Source organism: Balaenoptera ricei, chromosome 7, assembly GCF_028023285.1.
Source record: "Balaenoptera ricei isolate mBalRic1 chromosome 7, mBalRic1.hap2, whole genome shotgun sequence".
Classification (NCBI taxonomy): Eukaryota; Metazoa; Chordata; class Mammalia; order Artiodactyla; family Balaenopteridae; genus Balaenoptera; species Balaenoptera ricei.
In genome coordinates this window covers 55354974-55381279 of record NC_082645.1, presented here as the reverse complement: position 1 = coordinate 55381279, position 26306 = coordinate 55354974, and the positions used below count along the sequence as shown (strand labels likewise).

General features: G+C 35.8%; 1 protein-coding gene across 3 annotated transcripts in view; it reads left to right on the top strand.

The window, feature by feature from the left end:
• Nucleotides 1–238: 238 nt before the first annotated feature.
• The window catches only part of SCN9A (sodium voltage-gated channel alpha subunit 9), an 84429-nt gene continuing 58361 nt past the window's right edge, over nucleotides 239–26306 (top strand). Inside the window, exons 1-12 of one of the 3 annotated variants that reach the window (XM_059927215.1) lie at nucleotides 239–506; nucleotides 5406–5524; nucleotides 5873–5962; nucleotides 6524–6652; nucleotides 8311–8402; nucleotides 9184–9393; nucleotides 15323–15386; nucleotides 16643–16784; nucleotides 18863–19069; nucleotides 20712–20999; nucleotides 22544–22882; nucleotides 25677–25806. In XM_059927215.1, the coding sequence (XP_059783198.1) occupies nucleotides 249–506; nucleotides 5406–5524; nucleotides 5873–5962; nucleotides 6524–6652; nucleotides 8311–8402; nucleotides 9184–9393; nucleotides 15323–15386; nucleotides 16643–16784; nucleotides 18863–19069; nucleotides 20712–20999; nucleotides 22544–22882; nucleotides 25677–25806 (2068 nt within the window). In that variant the 5' untranslated portion in view covers nucleotides 239–248. Of the gene's footprint in view, nucleotides 507–5405; nucleotides 5525–5872; nucleotides 5963–6523; nucleotides 6653–8103; nucleotides 8196–8310; nucleotides 8403–9183; nucleotides 9394–15322; nucleotides 15387–16642; nucleotides 16785–18862; nucleotides 19070–20711; nucleotides 21000–22543; nucleotides 22916–25676; nucleotides 25807–26306 lie in introns of all 3 variants that reach the window. The other 2 variants (XM_059927214.1, XM_059927213.1) reach the window with 2 other exon arrangements.

Genomic DNA, 26306 nt, shown 5'->3' with positions numbered 1-26306 from the left:
AGATCATTAGAGAGCATAGAAAATAAGTCATGTACATAGTAGTCACTTAATAAGTGCTCATTCAACATGATGATAATTCTGTGAACACAGTACTTCTTGTAGTTGAAGCCAAAATCTGTTTTATTATTACTATTATTATTTTTTTAAAGTGCTGTCCCTGGCTGGCAACCACTTAAGGCTTTGTTTGTTTCTCCTTAGGCCTCTTATGTAAGGAGCTAAAGGGGAAATAAAATATACAGGATGAAAAGATGGCAATGTTGCCTCCCCCAGGACCTCAGAGCTTTGTCTTCTTCACAAAACAGTCTCTTGCCCTCATTGAACAACGTATTGCTGAAGGAAAAACAAAGGAACCCAAAGAAGAAAAGAAAGACGATGATGAAGAAGGGCCAAAGCCAAGCAGTGACTTGGAAGCCGGCAAACAGCTGCCCTTCATCTATGGGGACATCCCTCAGGGCATGGTTTCAGAGCCCCTGGAGGACCTGGATCCTTACTATGCAGACAAAAAAGTGAGTTTATTGTGCCTGCAATGGTGCGGTCTCTGTTTACCTCTTTTGTACAGAAAGATATTTTAAATTGAGATTAAGTAGAATTTAGTGAAAAGCCACATCATGACAAAAATGTTTAGTTAAATACATATGTAGGCTCTTTCAGAATATGTACTTTTACTAATTTTTCATCAAAACTGGTTCTGTCACTGGCATACTATTTTGATTTTTTTAAAATTTAATAGTGTTCAGTATAATGTTCTGCCTTTTGGGACATAACATAAGTGCATCCTGGTAGGAACAAAATAATTGTCAGTTTGAGAAGTAAGACCTGGGGATACGTCCAGAATGCATTTGCATGGAGGTGACAGTTGAATCCATGGGAATATATAAAATCACTCAACTAATAATGGGATTTAGAGAGTCACTCATTTAGGGGGTTGGAGAGAAAGAGCCTGAGATGGTCAGAGAGGCAAGACATTGTAAATCAGAAAGTTTTCCATTATTCAAAAACAAAAAAGGGAAGAGAGTGTCTCATAAAATTATCCAGAAAGTTGAGGCTGGAGAAAGGCTATTGGAATGAACAAGGAGGATGAGTTGGTAACTTTTTGGAAGCAGTTTGTGTTAGGTGATGGAAATCAAAGCAAGATAGTGGTGGATAGCTAGTAAAAAGAGGAAGTGGGTGGAGGTCGATGCATGCTGAAAAATTTGAGAAATTTCCACCAGAAAGATGGTCACTTGAGGCAACGAATAAATTGAAAACCTTTTCAACGTAGGGTATAAGTAGCACGTTTGAAAGTGGAGAAAAATTATTCTCAGAGAAAAATACAGAGGGTCGAGTAAGTAGCTAGTTGATGATGTTAACAGACAAGGGATAAACCACAGGTCAGCTTGTATTTGCATTAGAAAAATGGAGCGAAGCCTTACTGTGTGAGCCCTGAAGGGCAAATAGGAGGATGAATTTGAGTCCTGATATGTTGAAGTAAAGGTAGGCACATCTGAGGAAATGCATGTTAAATCATATCAATATTTTCCGTACTACAGGAGTGGAAATTGTCCTTTGAGAGTCCATCTTGAGAGCAGCAGATCTGAGAAGGTGTTGATTGCATTAAGGAAATGGGAGAGTTTGAAACAACTGCTGTAAAGGTTATTCTACCAAGAAAATGAGAAGGGGATTACAATCATTTCTGAGACAGTAGCAGATACAACCAGATTGAACTTGACAAAGAGGTGACAGTAAAGGATTAGATCAGCAGGTTCCATAACTTTCTCCAACAATGCTTTGCTGCATGGCAACTGCAGAGTTATCTCTAAGAGGTCAAGAAAGGCAGGATAAAGTCCATTAAAAAAAATTATTTTGACTTAAGATGTAAATAAAAGAGATTATTTATTGATAACACATCTAGCAAATAAAATAAAGGGCACTGAAATGTCTTAAGAAATAGAAAATGTGATGAATTTAATTTTGATGGTAGAAACACATCTTCTTCGGGGTAGTTGCTATGAATAGCAATATGTAATATTTTGCTTCACATTAAAGCCAGCATCTCAGCAAGCTGACAGCACAGAAGGAGAAAGCAGAATACCTGAGAAGCCTTTGAGATACTACCCAGCATTCCAATTAACCAATCAGTATTCTGACACAGGAAGGAAGAATGTTAACACGTATCCAGGATCTCTGCGTCAGGCACTAGACTTTTTATACAAATTAGCACACATATTTACTATAACTTGGTAAGACAGGAAGTAACAAAGGACCTGGGGAAAATAAGTAACTTACAAAATGCTACATGCTAGTAAGTTTTGTCACAAATTTTTTAGTTCAGGTTGATTTGACTCCCTACTGAAATATTCTCTTGTATAACATCTCTTAGTTTAATTTCTGTTGTATAGCAATCACCATGCTCACAGCTTTACAAAAATGAATGGAAGAATGAATGGGTAAATAATGAAACCGGCAATATAAAAAGTACTTTCTCATTTTACTTACTACTTCATCCTGAAAAATGCCTGGCTCTTCATGGATACCTCCTGCATTTCCCATTTCTCAAGGGGCCCTGGATGTTACTTAACCAGGAAGCCCTGAAGGAGGAAAGGAATCTTTCTGAAATAAATCCCAATTCAGAGATATAAACTAATATTGGCTTAAAGTGAATTGGGAGGTAAGGAGAAAATGTTTGTATTTGAATGGAGGATTAACTAATGGAATCATTTTAGGTATGTGGCAGACAACTTTAATGGAGAATCTTTAGGGGTGGGACTCCAATCCCTCACCTTGGCCCCAGCTCCTTTCAAATATGACGCCAACCACATTAAAAGACTAATGCACATCTGCATCAGTATACTTGGGTAGAGCTAGGTCAAATGAAGTAATCTATTTTTCATGGTCCTCTATTAACAGATGAATAAATACCCACAGGGATTACCGAGTCTTTTTATTTTATTTTTTTTTGGTTTCGAGCTTTAGATGATCAGCTTTTTGTACCATGTCCTAGCCCTTCAATCATTCTTGATTAAAGTAGTTTTGACTTCCACTTGCAACTTCAGGATTGACTTCTGTGTGGATTGCTTCCTTAATGTTTCGGGTTATTCACACTAATTGACAAGAACTTTATTTCTGCTACATTATAATCACTGCTTGGATTAAAAATCTAAATGACTCCTGATTTGACCTGGGTTCAGATTTTAACTTATATTTGAGTGTAATTATCAATGCTTTGTTAAAAAAAGGACACTTAATAAACTAATGATAGAAATTAGGGCTTCGTTTTCATGTGTGATGAATATATTAAGTGCTTTTGAATAGTTTTATGCAGTGCCTTTATTATAGATGAAAGTTTGTGTCTTTAAGAAAGAATAAATTACCAATTACCCTCTGCTGTGAGTATTAAGAGGACAGGTACAATGTCTTATTATCTTCATATCATTGGTGCCTTATATGTTGCCCAAAATATCAGCAGCTCTTCCCACCATTTACTAAGAATTTACAATATACCAGAACTTAAAAGCTTCACAGACTTGAAGTGCTACCTCTCAAGTTGTGAAATGGTAGATCAGGTACTTAGAATCCTATCTGTCCAGCTCCAACGCTTATACTCTTTAAGTACCTTAATTCTCTAATTTTATGTTCAATAAGTTATTAAATAAGTGAGCAATATTAAAAAAAATTATTCAGACCTTGACATCTATGCATTTCCAGTAGGATTTTAGACTTTGCTAAAGAGACTTATTCTGCTACCCAAAATTTCATAGGCATATCTATTTTTCCCACCTGTAATTAACTCCTGGTTGTTTATAAACCCAGACAATCCTAAAGAAGTTATTAATGAAAATGAAAAATTGGGAATCTGAATTTAAAAATAGTAAACCAGTTCTTTTTTTTAAATTTCAAGTACAGGGTAACTTGATCTTGCCAAGTTGGGGCAGTAATATGATTTTCACATTAGTTCAGATGACCTCTGGTTCATGAAGTCCCCTGATTATTCTGACAGACATGTGACCATGCCCACTCTTTACTCTCATACTCTGCCATTTGTATTTCTCTGTATGCTACCTGTCACATCTTGCCTTGTATTAGAGTTATTGTGTTCTTATCACTTTTCTAGGAAGCTCCTTGAATGCAAAACTCATGCCTCATTTATGTTCAAATTCCTTTCATTGCCTCTTATGCCATAGTTGCTCACTGCACAATTGTAGAGTATAATGGCTGAATGAATTTTAAAAAGCACAGTGTATTGAGATTTAAGAAACCAATAGTTGTACTCAAAGGTGAGATATTAATTTTAAAACTTAATTTTCAATGTAAAAGTGAACTTTATGGTAAATTATGTTTAGAGATAACTGGTATAGTAAAAGGGACCAGGAATATAAAAGGGCATCTGAAAATAATAGAATCTGTTTGTTTTCTCAGGGGCTCTGCCACATACAAAAGCAAGATTACCCCTAGTTACATCTCCAATTTGGTGAAAAATATTTATTACCAGAAGCTCTCTTATAAACTTATATAGAATTCATAATCAACAACAAAAAGACCAAATCAGTGTCTTCTAGATAACACAAGGAATTTGTTTGCCAACCACAGAAAAATAAAACAAGGATTTGAACTTGGTCTTTCTGATTTCCAAGCCAATTCCTTCGGTTGTTTTAATGTTTTGTTGTTATTGCTGTTTGTTTGTTTGGGTTTCAAATTTTTCAACTAAATACCAGAGACATGGAAAATGTCATTCATTATGCAATGGTTACATAACATATTTCTTAAATGTTTGGTTCTATTCATATTATTTCAAAAAATTGCCATGGATAGTAGCAAGCAAGTCCTTTAATTTATGTTCTTTTATTTTAGCTGTTATTGGTATTAACATCTAAAATAGGAAAATCATACTGAGTAGTAGGATTCTTTCAACTCTAATATTCCTTAAATTTATGAAAATATTTTTGAAAACTCATATTTTGGAACATTTGCTACTAAACCTGACAATAGCCAAGAAGTATTAAAATTCTCTAAGTGATATGATAAAAATCAAGGATAGCTAGTTTCTATTTGGTTTGCATAAAATACAATGTAATGAAAGAAGGAAGTTGTATTTTAAAATATTTCCAGTGGCCACAAGTTATTGTTACTAATTTGGGTGTTGAAGGGATATGAAAAAGTGAAAACTGTATTTTGAAAGGTCTAAATAATACATGCTCATAAATGGCTCACTTCTTATTTTACTGAAGAAATGGACAATGGACTTGGAGTTCATTGGCCAACATGACGTGAATAGCTGCATCAATGGTATTGGAACCACATTGCTCGAGTCTGATGGCAGTGTTTCTTTAATATGACCCTACCACGTGGAGAGGTAAATTGCAGATATTAATCTATTACATTGAAATTTTGGAGTCTCAATTCATACTGTTTTCTTTTTGCTCTTGCAGACTTTCATAGTGTTGAACAAAGGGAAAGCAATCTTCCGTTTCAATGCCACACCTGCTTTGTACATGCTCTCTCCTTTCAGTCCTCTCAGAAGAATATCTATTAAGATTTTAGTACACTCATATCCTTTTTAAAATGCTTACTTACAATGGTTCTTTAAAATGCAGTTTTTGTTATTTTTTTAAAATATAGATTTTAGTCCTTTTGTACCTGAAAAGACTCTGGTTTACCAATCTCAATATAATTTGGTGTAGATCTGTGAGTAGATTGGGAGAATGGCAATTTTAGTATTTTAGGAAAAATTGCTTTTGTCTGTTACTACCTTGTTCAAAGAGATTTTTTTTTAAGTCTATAGACGTGCTTAGAATTTTTTTCTAAGGAAATATTGTTAGCATTTCAACAAATGTCTTTACCGAATATTCAAAGTTCCTACCGTGGTCTTTTATCATATTCCTTGATTCTAAGCTACCGCATTCAGCATGCTTATCATGTGCACTATTCTGACGAATTGCATATTTATGACCATGAGTAACCCTCCAGATTGGACCAAGAATGTAGAGTAAGTGGGTTTAAGTACATTTTAATATAGTCTTAGTATGGTCATTTTTATCCTTTCCTTTTTATACCAGGAAGTTATTGCATCTATAAAAGTTGTGGTGTTTATCTTCCCATGTTACATAGTTGCTTTTCTTTCAATTTTTTCTCCCCTACAATATTAACCTGCTAATATTAGAATAGAATAATACATGCTACAGTCTTTTCTAGAAAAAAGAACTTATCAGATACCCTGCTTTGTTCTTAGACATGTCACATATCTCTTGTCCTTGGGTATATTTCTGATAGGAACAATACAGGAATTTTCTAGGCAGATCTAATACCTGTGTTCTTAGTAATTTTTAAATACCTCTACTTTCTGAGAGTGTTTCTGATATGTACATTTTAAGATTTTCTGGAAAGCCCTTTACTGTAGTTTATTCTAATAGTTAGAATGGGTCCATAAACCAACGGCCATACTCCAATAGATGCCTTCCTTTGGTTAATCAGAAAAAATTAATTATAAAGATTCACATGGTATTGTATTCTTTTCGCACTTAATATCCCAATGGATTCTTGTGCCTAGGTACACTTTTACTGGAATATATACTTTTGAATCACTTGTAAAAATCCTTGCAAGAGGCTTCTGTGTGGGAGAATTCACCTTCCTTCGTGACCCTTGGAACTGGCTTGATTTTATTGTCATCGTTTTTGCGTAAGTACTTTCAGTTTTTTGAAATGCCAGACTCATGAAAGTCTCAGACAGCACAGTATTCCAGTAAGAACAGACTTTTGGGGTTTGACTTTTCCTGCATATAATGGTTGCATTTAAAGGATACTGTATGAAAGTTAGTCATCAAAAAAATATTAATATTTTTTCAGATAGAGGATTTTCTACTCAAAAGTGTATGACATCATTAAGATAGATGATCTTCCTCCATGCTCAGTACTTGGATAGATAATATATGTGGTGCCAGTTAGGGTCACACTTTTTCCAAGTTCTTATTTAAAATCTGGTAAAACCTATAAGAAAAACAGAAAAAAACTCAGGCATTTATTATAAGTACGGTGCTCTTTTTTTTTATTAACCTATATTATTCAAAAGCTAATAAGTATATTAAAATATAGAAATAAATCTTTTTATAAGGGCTGTCACTGCATACTAAACCTAACATTAATGCATTGTGTATGCATTACATAGGCAACCACAGTTTATTTTCAAGGGAAAAGTATCACATTAAGATATAATTTTAATTTATTCATATTGCTGCCCTTTTCCTAAATATATTTGTCAGAAACATTTCTTTATTTTTTAAATCTCAAACCTAGATACAGTATTTTCCCTCTGTCATTTTGAATTGTAAAAGTAATACATGTTCATTGGAGGGATTTAGACAGTACAGAAGGGTCTTGAGATTTCTAGTCTCCAATTCCCGCACACCTGCCCCACCTCTTTGTCCTTCAGGCTGGCTCTTTTTGTGGTCATATAAGACTGCTGTAGTGCCACCCACCACCTGCTAAGACAACACTGTGTCAAAGAAGGCTGGATCTTCTCAGGGGTCTCCTTTTTTAAATTTATGTGCCATAAACTTTACCATTTTTAAAGTATAAAATTCAGTGTTTTGTAGTATGTTCACAAAGTTGTGCAACCATCACCACTCTCTAATTCCAGAATATTTTCGTCACCCCAGAAAGCAGTCACTTCCATTCCCTTCTCCCCCCCAGTCCCTGGAAACCACTCAACTGTGTTCTGTCTCTGTGGATTTGCCTGTTCTAGACATTTCACATGAATGGAATCATGCAATATGTGGCCTTTTTGTGTCTGGCTTCTGTTAATTAGCATACAGTTGTCAAGGTTTGCTGCTGATATTTTATAGAATATTAAATATCTATATTATCATAATATTGAAGTTTAGTAATTGAAGCATTTAATTGTTTATTTAGGCATTTATGTGTATGAAACCATTTTAATAATACGTTTGTATTTTGCTCACATCAAATGACTCAAATCAAATCAAATTAAATTAGTAATGATAGAAACAAAAGACTTGCAGAACTATAAATTTAAATAAGAAGTTCCAAACGTAGGAAACACCTTGACTAAAGGCACAGGTAAGTATCATAGACTTTATCTAAATTCTGAATAACTCTGATTTAATTCTACAGGTATTTAACAGAATTTGTAAACCTAGGCAATGTTTCAGCTCTTCGAACTTTCAGAGTGTTGAGAGCTTTGAAAACTATTTCTGTAATCCCAGGTAAGAAGTAATTGGTGTGAAGCATTAGGCCACTCATAACTCCAACTATTTGGGAGTTGTTCTTTGTTTGTGTGTGTGTTGTTACCGTGTTTGTGTGTAAACTCCCCTATTACAGATATGTGACAGAGTTTGTGGACCTGGGCAATGTCTCAGCGTTGAGAACATTCAGAGTTCTCCGAGCTTTGAAAACAATTTCAGTCATTCCAGGTGAGAGTGGGGTTAAACACCGGGGCTGACTTTGATCTTTTGAAGGAAAAACAAGAAAAACTTTCTCTTATGCAATTTTAATTAAATTTGATCTCTTATGGTTTTCACAGTCGTTATTAAAAGTCAGCCTTTGAGTTTAATCAGTTGCATGAGTCTTAGACGATGAAGATGGCCATTTGGTTCACATCTCAACTTGAAATTTTCCCTCCTGTCTAACAGTTCATTTTCCATTTTGCTTATCCAGGAATGAAAATTTCAATTTGTTTTATTGCTTTTCATATGGTTAAGAAAAGAGATGTAAAATATCAGCATGGGGAGGATTGCATGACATAATGTTTTTTTCTTTCCTCAACAAACCATTTCTTAACTGAAAATTAGTAAGTTGTCACTATGTGCTGCAATTCAGCCTCTTTTTTGTTTTGGTGTCATTATAAAGAGATGTTTTGTCTGACAAACATTCACTGAATTGACACTTTTTAAAAATTATTTTTTCAAGTGAGTGTGGATATGGTTTGAGCAACCAAATTATTCATTTTGACAGTTTGGTTATTCTCTTGAAATATTTTAAAGTTTTTAATCACTTGCTGTAATATACAGAAACAAAATATATAAAACAGCAAGTCCACCCTTTTGAGCTGGTAGACTTTTTTCCAACTAGGTTATTTAAGATCATTGATTTGATAAAATGCATGCATTTCTAGGAAAGCTTGTGTTTTGTTTTCGTTTCTCATTCAGAGGCTTTATTTCATTTTGAACACCTATTTCTCCTCCCCGTATTCAGGCCTGAAGACCATCGTAGGGGCCCTGATCCAGTCTGTGAAGAAGCTTTCTGACGTCATGATCCTGACTGTGTTCTGTCTGAGCGTGTTTGCACTGATTGGGCTGCAGCTCTTTATGGGCAACCTGAAGCAAAAATGTGTGCGGACTCCACTTGAAAATAATGAAACAATAGAAAGCATATTGAATACTCTCGATGAAGAAGACTATGGAAGTAAGAATGCCCCTGTAGTTATTAATAGGTTGAAATAAGGCTAAGAGCATTGTTCTCTTCTGGCAATGAAATGTTGCTTTCATTTTAATTATTTCAAAATCACTCAAATATAGAGAAAGTTGCTACAATGTGAATTTGGATCATGTTATATTTTCATAAATTTCCCTCAATCTAAGCTTTCTAGCGGTTCTGGTATTAAGAACATGGGATAGTTCCATAATTCTCAATTTCTGTAAGATAAAAAAGAATAAGTTTGCTCTAGAAAAATAAATTTAGCTATGAATTAATGATATTGACCATTAAATTTCATAAGTTATATATTTATATACTGTAGTTTTATTGAGTAATTTATACTTATGTTTATTTTATAGTATAATTTTTTATATAGTAATATAATTATATTTTTACCCTTGTATTTTTCTTATAACTATAACATTGTACAGTCATGTTATTCATGTTATAATGATAATATTATCACATATTAAAATGTTTGTCTCAATAATATTTCTAAAGATTTGTATAAGCAGAACAGTTTATGCAGCTTTATCAGCACTATCCTCATACTATAACCAATGATGAGTTTTACAGCTCTTTCTAATGGCTTCCCTCAATCTAGCTAATGATCATCAAAGTTTAATTCATCAGAACTAGTTCTGTAGATACCATTTAAGACGATCTGTACACACAGTCTCAGAAGTCTACTTAATTCACAAGTGTATTTTAGAGTATCTTACAGAAAGCATAAACGTCATGTTTTCTAAATAGTTATCCCCTAACACAGTTTCTCTCACCAGAGCTGATGAGTTTGGGTGAGAATGAAATCTAGCAAGATTGTAATTTCTGTCTAACACCTGCAGTGTGTCTGTATGATGTTGCCCACGTGAACCCATAAACCTTAATAATTAGATCCAGAGGTAAGGTGGACATGCAAGTGCCTTTGATAGAAGGAGATCAGGGAATAAAGGTCAGGTGTTAATTCTCCTTAAATAATAAAGAGTCGTATACATCTTTTTTTTTTTTTTTTTTTTTTTTTACTTAATGTGTTTTTTCCTACTCACTGAGGAATATAAAGGCAAATAAAACCTAGCTAATATAGTAAAAGACTGTAAATAAAGAAAACTGAAGAAAAGGAAGCCTAAAACAAGAAAACTGAAGGTTTTCAAAGTAAAATTTTTAACGTATATTTTTTTTACTACCAGCATTTGATGAGGAATGTAGCATATTTTCCTTTCCTTTTCTTTAATTTATTTTTTCAGCTTCTGATTTTTATTAATATGATCTTAAATTTTATTCCTAGTTTCCAAAGGATTTTATTTCTTAATTTATGTACCATGCAAGTTATAGAGCTTACAGGTAATTGCTGACATTTGTACTCTGTTTTATGAATCAGTTTACAGCACTTACTTAAACTTGACTTTTTTTTAACTAGGATCATTACCAGTCCTTTTATTCTGAATCTTGGTCTCATTCCTGAGTTCATGCTTTGAGTGATTTTTAACCTTCTGGAATTGCTTCAAGCAATTTTTTTCAAAAGGAGTAGAAAAAGCTCTTGGATTTTGCAGTGTATCTTCATATTGCATTTACACATGAGTGAATGACAGCTTAGCTAACAATGAAATTTTATACCACAATCTTCTCCCTCAACTCTATACATTATTCTTGATTTTCTTCTGAAATATAGTTTCACAGCAGAGATGATTGTGTTAAGTCCGAGTTTGGTTTCCCACCTGTTTTCTGTGTCATAGAAGCCCAGTCTCACTGCAATATTAATTCAAGTATTCATTTATCACATGGGTTTATTGAGTGCTTCCCTGAGCTAAGCATTGTACAAGTTTCTGGACCTGTAGCAGTGAGTATGATAACCTCAGCCCCTGCATCCACAGAACTTATCTTCTAGGGTAAAAAGAGTAAAAGGAGGGGAACAGACCAATAAGAAATATTGCAAGTTATAACAAATGCTATGCAAAGAAAATAAATCTCAGGGGCTGAGATACCAACTAAATGAGAAGCCCTCTCTGAGGAGGTGGCATTTAAGCAGAGATCTAAAGGATGATAAGAAGCCATAAAATAGTGTAAGTGTAAATGGGGGCTGTTCCTTGAATTAGAAGGAAGAACTTGTGGGAAAGCCCTGAGACAAGAAAGAGTATCATGTGTTTAAGGAATGGGAAAATAGCAGTGTGGTTAGACTTTAGCAAAGGAGAGGCAGAATGGCAACAGAGAAAGTTAGAGAAAAAGGCAGGGGTCATATCATGAAGAATGTCTTAGCCCATGGAAAGGAATTTGAATTTTATTTTAAATGCAGTGGTTTTAATCACTTTACCCTATGGGGAGCTGATTGGGTAAGAGTAGATGGTAGATTGGAATAAGGAAGACCAGTTAGGATGTTGTTTCTATCATTCCAAACAAGACAAGATTGTGGTTTCATCTAGAGTGGCGGCAGAAGGTGAAAAAGGTGAGTTCAAAATGACACCTATAGAACTCGCTGATGAATTAGAGAGGAGAGAAGGGCTTGGGGATCTCGTCTAGGTTTCTGGCACAGTAACTGGATAGGTGGCAATGGGAAGTGAGGGAAGAGTGGGCAGGTTTGTAGGAGAAAGTCACTATTAACCAGTTAAAATTGAGATGTCATTGGGACATCCAAGTGGAGATAGAAAGTAGACAATTGGAGATTTAAACATAGAGATCAGAGGAACTGCCTAGTTTGGAGATATACGCTTCGAAGTAATCAGCAGAGGGAAAAGATATGTACACACATACACACATCCTTCTGAAAACCCTGATGTTTATAAGTAGGTAGAGAATGGGAAATCTGGTGTTTAAAGCAAATTTGGTGTTTAGAAGATGCTCATCTCTACAACCTTAATGTCTAGAAGGCAGGTAGAGAGGAGGACCCCAAAAAAGATGCAGTGAAAGAGTGGCCAGTAAAGCAAGAAGCAAAGGTATAAGTTGGAAAACCAAGAGAAAAATGTATGTTGAGAAAAAGGGAGTGCTTGTGTTGAATGATGCTGCAAGATCAAGGATTAAGATCAAGATCAAGGATGATGAGGATAGAGAAATGTATGTTAGCTTAAACAACATGGAAGTCATTAGAGACTTTCATGAGCAAATTCTAGTAGAGCGGTAGGAGCACAGGGTTGGACGAAGGTGGTGACGGGTGAATAAGATGTCAGGAAGAAGAGAAGACAGTATGTGTAGACAGTTCTTCCAAGAAATTTGGCTGTAAGGGAATCAGACTAACAGGGGCAATGGCCAACATTTTTTTAAAAGATGGATTTTGATAAGGATGTTTTTCTAGTTTTAGAAATGAATAAGTAGTAAAATATGGATTAATAATTCAGGAGAGTGGGGGAGGGCAAGTCCTTGAGAAAGTGGGAGAGCGAAGGGGAGAGACATATCCACCATAGAAGCAGGAGGAAAGATGGAAAAGCAGGCTCCAGCGTAATCAGAGGAGGATTAAGTCAAGCCCAGTGGCTTTTATTTCCACAGAAAAGTGCGAGATGGGATCATTGGCTGGGAGTGCAAAAGAGGAATTCTTCTCTTGGTATTACATTTTCCCTTTACATGTTAACCTTAAATTCTCTTGAGGCTAATTATCCTAATAATTTACTGTTTATTTGTTTGGGAATTATTTTCAAGTGTTCTACAAGACCAGAGTAGTTCACTCTCGCTCATGGCTTCACCTTTCATCATTCGTGTATTGAATTGACTATGTTAGCCCTGCAACATGCCCGTACAGGCAGCTCTAGAGCCCACTTTTATAAATCAGCTCCTCAGTGATTGGTAAATGTGAACTGGTATTTCTTTAAAGGATAACGCTAAAGTAATCCTTCCATAATAAAAATATCTCAGAGGTTTATGTATAAAACATTGCATGATAACCTCCTCCATCGTCATTCTGCCATGCCTACCCTCCCTAAGGCACAGGATTTTTTGCAAAAATGAACACTGTGAGAGTTTTTACCCCAAACTAAGAGGACTTATTGGTTTATTTGTGTCTTCTAAGATTTGTGTCTTCTACATAAGACCAAACGATGGCATATAAGTCAGTTAGTCTTATCTGAAGTTGTCTAATAAGAGCTGCTGCTCTTTGAGCATTGATGTAGAACGTGTGGGTCACTGTGTTAAGTGTTTTACATGCAATGGCCTATTAGTACTAATTCAACAGCTCTACAAAGTAAGTGTTCTTATCCACATTTTACAGATGCAGAAGCTAAATCTTAAAGTGATAAAATAATTTACCTACATAGGAAGGGGTAGAAACAATATTCAAATCCAAGTACATCTGACTTCAAAGTCTTCGTTCTGCTGTTACTCCAGAGCCTCCTAGAAATTACATCTTTATTTATTTTGACTTGAGCCAAATAGGAAGTTGGGCCCTTATTAAAAAAAATTCTTTTTGTCCTTTATACCTTTACTGTATACGTTTGGATCAGCCCCCTGTATTAAGAATAAGTCATTATAGTAAATAAAGGAAGAGTTATGAGTTCCTTTACACCTGAAAATGGGCACAAAGGGTACCGTGAAAGGGGAAAATGTACATTTATTTCAGTTCTGTATCCTCAACATCCAGAACTTAGTAAGTCCTAAATAGATGTTGATTGATGAGTAAACAATGAGAGAATTTCAGAAAATAAATTTCCTTCACTTATAGTGTTGCCTTGCCAACTGTACCCCTTCTGGAATACTTGGGGCTGAGCTGGGGGCTCTTTTCCTTCCCTTTCCCTCCCTTCCCTCCCCTTCCCCAGCTCCACTTTCTCTCTGGGTTAACTCATCGGGTCCCATGGCCTGACGATGACGCCCATCTTTGTATCTCCATAGTTGATACCTTCACTGACCTCAAGACTCATATCAATCCAGTCACTTACTTGACAAATATAATTTAATACCTAATAATCATCTCACGTGGAGCACAGCTAAAACGGAGCTCCTGGTTGTCCTTCAGGCCATTCCTTGCCCCACTCGTCCTTATCCCAGTAACTGGTACCACTCTTGACCAGTAGATCCATCCTTGTGTCTCTTCTCTTCCACACACCCCACATGCACTCCGTCAACACATCCCGTCCACTTGATTCTATCCCCTTCTCTCCGTATCCACGGCTACTCTCTAAATCGTAGCCATGTCACCTGTCACTGTAGTCACTTAGCTTGTGTCCCTGCTTCCACACTTGCCCTCCTATAGCCCATAGTCCACAGAGCAGCCACAGCAACATTCAAAAATGTTAATTATTGTCTCACATCTCTACTTCCTACTTCTATTACTTCCTATCATACTTACAATCCAAACTCCTTTCCATGGCATGCAAAGCCTTGCTACATGGCCCCGGCCCACCTCTGACACCACAATCCTCCCCACTCACTGCACTATAACTGGGCTGGCCATTTTGCTTTTTTGTTTCCATATACCAACTTCACTTCTACCTTGGGGTTTTGCTCTTTGCTCTTGACTCTGTCAAGATGTCTCACGAGGGTCCTCGAATGGCTGGCTTCTCTGTAGCATTTAGGTTCCAGCTCGAATGTCATCTCTTTAGAAAGGACTTCCCTGACCACATTTGGTCACATTGTCTTAATTTATTTTCTTTAGGGCATTTATCCCTATGAGAAAATACCTTGTATATTTACTTATTTACTTGTTCAGTGTCTTTCTCCATCCCCAACCTCCACCCTTACCTAAACATAAAGAAAGCTTCATAAAATTGATTATCTTATTTATCATGTTTGTCATCGTATTCACTGCCTCGCCCATAAGAGGTTATCAACAAATATTTGAAGGAGAATATATAAGGATACAATAAATAGATGACTGCCTATTGCCTGGCACTGGGCCTGAATATGTTTGTAAATGTGTCTATATTAATTAACTGACCTGCTGTGTCACTCTTAAAGCTTACACTCAATATAATGTTATATTGTTCAATTTCTTCCTAAACAGAATATTTTTATTACTTGGAGGGATCCAAAGATGCTCTCCTTTGTGGTTTCAGCACCGATTCAGGGTATGTAATATTTGTTTTCAGTTTAGTCCAAAGGCTGGGGGAAAAAAGGAAAATCAAACTCAATCAGTTTGCTAATAAGAACCTTTGATTCTATATTATTTTCATATATTTCATGGCATTTTTGCACTCATTCTGTCGCACAGTGAGTCCAAACTTTAAAACTTTCATGGTTAATGCATACCATGCATTTGAAAGCAATACTTTGAGGTAGTGCTTGAATTAAAACAAGATACAAATCATATACATCCTAAGAAAGTAGAAAAAAATTACTTCCAGAAAACCCCACCAAAAGTTGGTTGGATAGTTTCCAACCTTTCTTCTTTCTGGGAAGAAGAGTGACAAAATCAACTTTTCTTTCCATCCCCAAATTATACTCATTCTCCCATCAAGTATGGTTCATAGGTGACAGAATGCAGTGACAGTTTGGCCACTCTAAACAAAAGGATCCCATGGACTGGGGTAAAGATATTTTAAGAATGTCGTATTTATGTAAGTACCCATTTTGCTCTTTCTCGCACACATCGACTTTATTTCTGCTGCAGGGCCTTTGTTCTTGCACTCCCCCCTGCCCAGGGGCTCTGTGTACACTGGGAACATAAAAATAAACAAGATAAGGTTGCTGCTCCTAAAGACACCTCAGAACACTGTGTTTATTTGACATCATGGATACCAATCCACTAATTTTAAAAAGAAAAAAAGTCTTAAACTAGAAATCTCTATGCACTTACACAATTGCTATCTGTTGACTGTTCTTGATTCTAATTCACCCCAAGAATAATTTGGGGAGACACAGTTTTATTAGAGGCCTATATATCAATCTTTATGGGCACAAGAACTACTTTATGACATCTGGTGAAAGTTTCCAAGTCTTAATGATTGATGATGATGATACTAGTAGCAGCTACCATTTATTAAATGCTTTCTATGTGCAGGAACTAGGCTAGGTAATTTGCATACATTATCTTCTTTAAACTTAATAACAGTCTTAACCTTTGGAGGTAGGTATTATTATCTTGTCTCACAGAAAGAAGGAACTGGGCCTTGGAGAATTTAAGTAATTTGACAAAGTCAACAACTAGTAAAAAGTAAGGATGGGATTCAAACCCAGTTCTTGCTGGCTCCAAATAATGTGTTCTTTATCATTATTCAATATTGTCCCCCTGGAAAGGAAACCTTGAATTTCCGACTTCTCTGTAGTACCCTTTAGCTTGCATCCTGAAGGTACTCTGACTTATGATATCCTTTTTCACATGTAGTCAGTGTCCAGAAGGGTACACCTGTGTGAAGGTTGGCAGGAACCCTGATTATGGCTACACGAGCTTCGATACTTTCAGTTGGGCCTTCTTAGCCTTGTTTCGGCTAATGACCCAGGACTACTGGGAAAACCTTTACCAACAGGTGAGTGCCAAGAGAAACATTCACTGCGTTCATTGCACAAAAATCTGATGTATGTTCCTTACCAGCTTTATATATGAGATGTTTTATTCAATTTATAATGGAGAAAACTCTATTGTCTTAGTACTAAAATTAGACATGTTCTATTTCCAGCACTATTAGAATGGATAGTTCTTAAATCATGAATTATTTTCTTACTCTTCTGGGGTTTTGGATCTCTAGATCTCTTTCCCCCTTTCTGAATATAGCATCCCACGGGGTCCTAGGTAAATAGCAAGAAATATACTGTAATGTTCTCTCACAGCACTCCTACACACGCTATGCTTTCCACACTTGCCTCCCTGTCTGCAGTGCCCTAAACACCAGGCTCTCCTTTGCTCACTGTTCTTTATTTTGTGCACTCCCATGTACAGTTGTTCTGGACTGAATAGTATCTCCCCCAAATTCATATGTTGAAGTCCTAACTCCCAGTACCTTAGAATGACTATATTTAGAGTTAAGGCCTTTAAAGAGGTAACTAAGTTAAAATGAGGCCATTAGGGTGGGTCCTAAACCAATCTGATGTCCTTATAAGAAGGAAACATTAGGACATGAGTAGCGATACACACACAGAGAGAGAAAATACCTTGTGAGGACTCAGTGAGAAGGTAGCCATCCACAAGCCAAGGGGAGAGACCGCAGGAGAAACCAAACCTGCCAATACTTCGATCTTGAACTTCAATCCTCTAGGACTGAGAAAATAAATTTCTGTTGTTTAAGTTACCCAATTTATAGCATTTTGTTATGGCAGCCTGAGCAAACTAATATGAGAATGGAAGACTCAATTCATGTCTCTGAGTTTTTCTCTCTCAACTCACTTGTTCCTTCTTCTATACTTCTATGCCCTTTGACTGTTCTTCAGTTTATAGCATCCATCTCTTGTACTGGAATTCTTCATTCATGTGACCATCTCCTCACTAACTTACATGTGATCCTCTTGGGATTGTGGCTCTATCTTTTCACCTATATGTTATCAGTACCCAACCCCAAGAGGAAGGAGACCAAAAATGATTATTCTATATTATAAAAAATAATGACTCACTTCTCAAATTGCTACGGATTCTTCTTTTGGCCTGTTTTATGTCTATTTAATTTCTGAGAATATTATAAATGAATGTAGAAATTATATAAAAATCTTACTTCACGGGAAAAGAAAGAAATACAAATGACTTTTTAAGTATGCAAAAAGATACTCACCTTTACTGCAAATTAAAACTGGAGTGACATATAACTTTTCACCTGTCGGATCACCAAAATCAAAAAGTTGATCAAAAGAGGGATACTGTCTGACTAGATGTGGGGAGGTAGACTTTCTCACACATTTCTGGGAACCACTGGAGAAGATATCATGGCAATTTCTATGAAAATTAAAACGAATATACCTGTTGACCTAAGAATTCCACTACAAAGAATTTATCCAAAAGAAGAAATCAGTAACAACAGTAACTGATAGAAAAGGCAATTGAGTTACCAGGCATCAGAGATAGAATAAAGAGACTTATTTTTCATTTAATATCTGTTTGTACCATTTGAATTTTTTACCATGTATTACATTTAAAAATTTTTAATAAATGTTAATTAAAAATACATAAAAGATGAATGCATAAGTTCATATAATAAGGCTATCTACCTTGTATTAACATAATCATTAATATTTCTTAAAGATACAATTTTATCAGTAAATGATACTATGGAAATTATCTAGTCCTATAATTTGAAAATGAGTAAAGCAGCTAGTTTTTGAGTAATTTTCAGATTAGGGGAGAAAAAATCCAGGGTTATTATTATGCTTACTAATAGTCAAGAATCATACTTAATTTTGGTACAAGCTTAATTAATTGCTGTATCTTTTGTACTGAAAAAGTGTGTATTTTCATACTGATTGTTTTCGATGAAGATACAATTTTATTCCTTTATATTTTTGATAACATGAGAGTATACAGAACTGTATGATTTACATACCTAATATGCCATTCAAGTTGAAATGATTTAACAGAAAAACCCTTTGTGTTATTAAAATAATAATTTCCATTTTTCCCTAGACACTGCGTGCTGCTGGGAAAACCTACATGATCTTCTTTGTTGTGGTGATTTTCCTGGGATCATTTTATCTAATAAACTTGATCCTGGCTGTGGTTGCCATGGCCTATGAAGAACAGAACCAGGCAAACATCGAAGAAGCTAGGCAGAAAGAGTTAGAATTTCAACAGATGTTAGATCGACTTAAAAAAGAGCAAGAGGAAGCTGAGGTATTGTTATTTGATTTAAACTTCTTCCTAGAAGTAGAATAGCAGAGGAAACAGCAGAAGCCCTGTGGCCTATGCTCAGCCTTCCCTGGGGAGATTTTCCTTCCTGGTTTCCTTTCATTTTTATAAATGAAAACTGAATTTTCATTCTGGTGTGGTCAAAGGAAGCAATTCTGGATTGAGTTAGAACTGACATCTGCCCCATTCCACCTTCCCACATAATCAGCTCACTCCAGCACGGAGAATGTTCTAATCTCTTCCTCCTAAACCTGTTACTCACAATTCCTCTGTGTGTATGGCATTATGCAAAGTCCCAAAATATATATGTTGTATTTCCCCATTGTACACAAATGTATATGTTGTATTTCCCCATTGTACACAAATGTTTAGGGAAAATTATTTGATGTTAAAGTTAGATACTCTGTGAGGTAGAAAGCAAAATGTTCATCAGTTTTGGTTAGTGTTGCAAGGATTTTAAGATAACGTATGAGATGTTAAGAAAATCATACTTATGATTGTGGCCACTTTAGGTTAAGTCACAAATTCTTGAGGATTTCTCCTTACTCCTTCCTCCAAAGGGGTACTTCAGTGGAAAAGTTTGAGGAGGCTTGTACTAAGAGAACCAAAATTTCAAATATTCCACACGTGTTTGACCTAGCAAATCTCTTCAAGCAACCTAACCTATTTGGGGGAGGGTAATAATCTGTGATGCGGAGAAACTTTGAAGCAGAAAGATGTTCAGGACAGTATTTTAATAATATTAAAAATAAGAAAGCATTTATATTTCCAAAAATTAGAAAATGGTTAAGAAGACTATGATATGTTTGTGTCGTGGAGTATTATTCGGCCATAAAATGATGTGTTTTAATAATATTATGACAGGAAAAGGTGTTAATATAACAATATATTAAGTTGTAGAATACAAAATAGAATATAGGATACAAACAATTTAAAAATTATATATATAAAGAGTGGGAGAAATGTTAACACCAATTATTGCTGGGATGTAGGTTTCTGACTGATTTTTGTTTTTTATTCACAATATCTTTATTTTCCAGATTTTTACAAGGATCGTTTTATTTTAATAATAAAAATTTAATTTTTATAAAAGGGGTAGCACTAGGCTATCCCAGGAATTTCCTAGAGAACCCCTAAAAGGCTCTTTCATTTTCTTGAGATATTATTCTGTAATAATTTATTTTATTTGCAAATAATTCATTCTTCATTAAAGTATAGCGGTACCTGAATTTATTGATAATATTGAGTTAATTACCCGAACAAGATATACAAATGAATTATCACATGGTTTATGTGTTTTATGACCCAGAATTACCTAAAATTAAAACTTTTACATATACAATTTAAAATTCCACATATACTACTTAAATTGCTTTACTATATAGTAATAGTATGTAATAGTTTAATTCCAAGGCACAGTATGGCTTTATTACAATGCAGGAAAAGCAATAAACATATATTTTGTAAGCTCTCTATTCAGAGTGCAAAGAAAACGACATTACTTCCCTTACAAGGGACGTGATTACATGAACAGTGTAATTGAATTTGTAGTAACCAGATGCCCCATAATAGGGTTTCCCAGACTTTGGAAATGACTCACTGTGTGTGTGACCTCTTGGTGCAACAGGCAATAGCAATGGCAGCAGCTGAATATACAAGCATTGAGAGAAGCCGGATAATGGGCCTCTCCGAGAGTTCTTCCGAAACATCCAAACTGAGCTCTAAAAGTGCTAAAGAAAGAAGAAACAGAAGAAAGAAAAAGAGTCAAAAGAAACTCTCCATTGGGGAAGAAAAGGGAGATGGTGAGAAATTGTCCAAATCGGAATCCGAGGAGAGCATCAGGAGAAAAAGTTTCCACCTTGGTGTTGAAGGTCATAGGCGAGCACGTGAAAAGAGATTGTCTACCCCTAACCAGGTACCACTGACACCATCACATGCATATCACCAGAGGTGGCATCATAGAGCAATGTGTTCTATCTGAGGGAAGGGACCTCAGGAGAGGAGTGAGTTGTTGTTGTAGCCACTGACTACAGAACAAGACCCACATCTTGTCAACGCCATGGACTGGCTTCACCTCAGTCCTACCTTTCTCAACCTTCATGTACCCTCAGTCCCCCATGATTGTTTACTCTCACCTACATGCCCAGTATTTTCATTCCTTTATTACTTGGTACACATGGTTTCCTCTAAGTGGGATGATTTTCTTCCTTGTTTTCCTCCTGGCATAGGACCACCCATTCTTTACCCATTAGCTCAGGTGCCACCCATCCACAAAGATTCCTCTGTCCTCGCCACTCTTCCCAATCTGCTCTTCAGTTACCCACTCAGAATTCCTATCCTTTTTCTCTACGTCATCATTTAAAAATTCTATCTTCTACTACTTAAGTCTGTAAAACCCTTCCAGATATATACAAAAATAAAAGTCCCTGCCTTCAAAGATTTCATAATCTGGTTGGGGAGACAGAACTTGAATACATGTGATATCAATAAAAAGAAATATGACAAGAGCAGTCCAAGCTAGTTTTAAGGTAACGACCTTGTCATACCCATTTGCCATGATTCACTATGCCTACCACCTTGTCCTGTACATAGCAAGCACTAATGTTTATTCAATTAGATACTTCCGAAGAATATGCAGTTTGGTTTATACACATGTTTTATCTTGGACATGAGTCATATAAATGGGACTTTTTTCCCCTCTTTTGTACTGGGCAGCTTCTTTTCCAAGTTCTAATATTTTATGACTTTGTAAACCCACTAGTATTAAAAGGTCTTTTTAAAAAATATATTTATTTATTTATTTGGTTGTGCTGGGTCTTAGTTGCGGCTCGCCAGCTCTGTAGTTGTGGCATGCAAACTCTTAGTTGCGGCATGCATGTGGGATCTAGTTCCCTGACCAGGAATCGAACCCATGTCCCCTGCATTGAAAGGAGGATTCTTAACCATGGGACCACCAGGGAAGTCCCAAAAGGTCTTTCTTAACACACCTTAACCGAGCCCTCAACATGCAGGGTAGAGTTGCAAGCAGTGGAACGCAAAGATACATACAGCATGGTCTTGGGCCTCAAGAAAGTTTCAATACTTATGGAATGTATGGGTTGATATATGAAAAGCTCAAAAACGGGCATCAATACCAAATTCTTTCTTTAAGTGATATGTTCTTTATAGCAGCATGAATGGTACAGAATGAATGGAGAGGTCACTCTAGGCCAGAACTATAGAGAGCGGTACAGCAACAAATAATGTACCTGGTCCTGAAAGGATGAACTTTCCCAGTCTTTTCATTCCTTATTTGGAAGAATTTGTCTTTTTGCTGAATTTCTTTGTTTTTAAATATGTTTCATTTAAACCTGTACAGAGCCTCCTGCCCTCAGGCCAGTGGTCTCAGTGGAAGTTATGGGAAAACTTCTGTTTTTGGGTGCTTCAGCAGATACGTGTCCTCTCTTATTTTTTCTGCAGTCACCACTCAGCATTCATGGCTCCTTGTTTTCTGCAAGGCGAAGCAGCAGAACAAGTCTTTTTAGTTTCAAAGGTCGAGGAAAAGATATTGGATCTGAGACTGAATTTGCCGACGATGAGCATAGCATCTTCGGGGACAACGAGAGCAGAAGGGGCTCACTGTTCGTGCCCCACAGACCTCGGGAGCGGCGCAGCAGTAATATCAGCCAAGCCAGTAGGTCCCCCCCCGTGCTGCCGGTGAACAGGAAGATGCACAGCACCGTGGACTGCAATGGTGTGGTCTCCTTGGTAGATGGACCCTCAGCCCTCATGTTCCCCAATGGACAGCTTCTGCCAGAGGTGATAATAGATAAGGCAACTTCTGAGGACAGTGTAAGTACGTTTTAAATAGCTCAGGCATGGCTTGGCCCTTACTCTTGCATCCATCAATCTCTCTGCTGGAGGGGCCTTCTCTCTGGTCCTGTGAATGCCTCTGCATCTTGCAATACTTTTTATGTTAGAAACACACCTTTAACTGATTAACGTACTCCTAATACTATTGTTGTAGGTATCTAATTCTAAGTTATTTAAAACCCCATTTTTGAAAAAAGATACTTATCTACTGATACTATACTTGATTATGAATCATCCCCTTAGAAAACAATTTATAAAAGATCTATGTATCAGCACAAAATGCATTGATAATGCTGATCTTATTAGTTGATAATAGGTCCCATGTCTCTAAGGAAATTTGGATTATTTGTCACCTACTGCTATTTTTTTCAAGTCACTACTTAATATATACCTTATTGCAAGGATCTTATTTGAGTTGTTAATAATTAATAATAGTAATAATAATAGCAGACACATTAGTATTTACAACAGCCCTATGAGGTGATATATTATTATCCCTGTTTTACAAATAGGGAAACTGAGGCACAGGGAAATAAAGCACGTTGTGCAAGGTCACTCAGCTAATAAATGGTAGTCCTAAAGTTCAAACAGAGACCCTCTATTTCAAAGCTTGTGCTTTTAACCACCATACTTTCTCTCCAATGTGTGGTAGGCTTCTTGGAAATAATTTAGAATAACTGTGCTTTTTCCCATACATAAATGAAACTTACTGTTTTCATTAAAAAACAACAAAACTCTTTTATCTGGAATCTATGAATAAAAACATAATATCCAAAACACATACAGAAATGCAAACATATATATATAAAGACAAAAACAAAACACCTTTCCAAAACAACAATTTCAAGAGTTTAGGAGTCATTGAGTGGTTTGAGAAAAGGGTGTGATTAGGCTTGAAAGTCTTTCCGGTTTAGGGAGTATCTAGGTTACCTCTTAAGGCCACTGACTATGTTACACTGCATTACTCAGTATCAGCAAGGCTTTGACTTTGAACTTGGGCTACCGATTCATAAATTCATAGTTGCAGACAATGTAGTATTTCAAGTGAGAATAAAGTTCCATCAAAGCCATGGCCACACACATATTTTCATTTGGTTTGAAAGAATGCATGTGCTTTTAGGTCACCTGTGACCTCTGTGCTTGCACGATACAGCTTCAGCCCTCTGTCAAGGTATTTTTCCTTATCAAACGAGCATGTTAAATTTCCATAGAATCAGATCTTTGTTGTGTTTTGCTTTTCAACAATGTGTATTACCTGTAAAAGATTATATAATGTGTATCAGATTTGGAGATTATTTCCTATTTTTAAATGGAATGTTTTATTTAATACTTTATTTTTACCCACAGAAAAATCAGTAGCACTCTAAATCCTGAAACTAAAACTACGAAACTTGAGTAATTAGTGGAAACTTTAAGAGTCAATAGAAATGCAAAACATAATAGTGTGGAATAATGTACAGTTTAGATGAAAAAATTGCATGAGAAATAATATAAACTTGACACCTGAGACATGTCTACATGGAGAACAAATTATTTAATCAACACAGCTGATTGTTTGACTTGGGGAAAAAGAAATCTCTGCTTCTGGAAAGTCAGTAAATTAGAGAGTATATCAGGGAAAACATGGTTATAGAAAGATTTCTGTATAAAGCCACCTGCAGATATGTGTGTGTGTCTTTGCACATACACATACATGCATACATACACACATACACATATTTTTGCCTGTTTGTCAATGTTTTAATATATACACAAATATAAACTGTACAACTTTACAACTCTAGATCTGTATATCTATATATTCGTAGAATGGTGTGTGTGTTTGTGTGTATACACATGTACATACATACCACACACAACTAGATAGATAGATGATAAATGTAGACTTGTATAGTTGTTTATATGTATATATATGTGTGTGAGCATGTTTGTGTGTGTGTGTGTATTGTTGGCCTGCCCTGAACTGGCATAGTGTTTTAACTTTGAATTAGTTGCTAAGATTTAGAAATAAGACATCTTCACATAAAAATGGGTATACCTGGTAAGACTGAGCTCATATTCCTGCAGCATAGCAGCAATCCTTTAGAGCTGGAGAGTGGTCACCTCTTTTAGATGGAGCTTATATTCTCCATTTTGCTACAGTTTCCATCAGTCTTAATTGTCCTTTTCCAACTGAGTCATTTTTCCTCATAGCCTCAGAGCAGCTCATGAGATCTTCCTTGGCAGTGAGAAACAGTCATTACAGTTGCCTCTGTTATTGCTGTACCTTAACAAAGAATAATTACAAAAATTTAATTTAACCTAGAAATCTAGGTTCTACTCCTTTACGCACACGCCACTTAACAATTGTTTAGCTGTTTACACGTAGGATTCTTACATAGTAAAACTATCTGAATAAATTGGAAACTCTGAAAGATAGATAATGATAGTGAATTTAACAATGAAAGCAGCTCATTTTATCTTTTATTTCCTAAGTATTAATTCATTTAATACTCATAGAAAGATTGTAAGGCAAGTGCTATGATTACCCCCATTTTACCAGTGATGAAATGGAGACAGAGAGGTTAAGTAACTCTCCTATGATACACAGCCTGTAAGTAGCAGAGCCATGATTCAAATCAACAATCTAGACTCTACTTTTAATTACTCACTACAACTATGTGAGCAAGATTTTATTTTCTACCTACAATTTATTAGAATTCCATTCTTAAAACTGTAATTAATCATCTTTTTTTTTCAGGGTACAAACAATCAAATACACAAGAAAAGACGTTCCAGTTCTTACCTCCTTTCTGAGGATATGTTGAATGATCCCAATCTCAGACAAAGGGCAATGAGTAGGGCAAGCATATTAACAAACACTGTAGAAGGTACGGAATAATATTCTCTTTACCATACAGATTTTTAACAAAATTCAGGTAAGTCCTAGTCAGCCTTAAATAGATATAGCAAGTTCTTAGAAAGAATTCAAAGAATATAAAATGGTTATAAACAATGGTAAGGCTAACCAATGGACACTAAAGGAATTGTCTTTATGTGCTTAAAAAGTGGATAAAGTTATTTGTGATTAAAGACAGGCTTTGGGCGATATGCCTTTCAAAGATAGATAACTTTATGGTACTAAATGAAGAAAGGGAGGTTAACCCAGGCCTGTGTGGTTCTCTCACTATGTATTCTTCGAAACTTTACCTAGTCTCTTGGAATTGATTATCTTTCTAAAATGTGAGAAAATAATACAAACTTCCAGGTGTTTATAAATTGCTGCCTCTGAGCACCTTCTATAAAATGGTGAAATGGTAAATATGTGACATGACATCTGTTAAGATTGTGATCCAAAGGAATTAGAGAAAGCAGTTCAGAGAATATGATG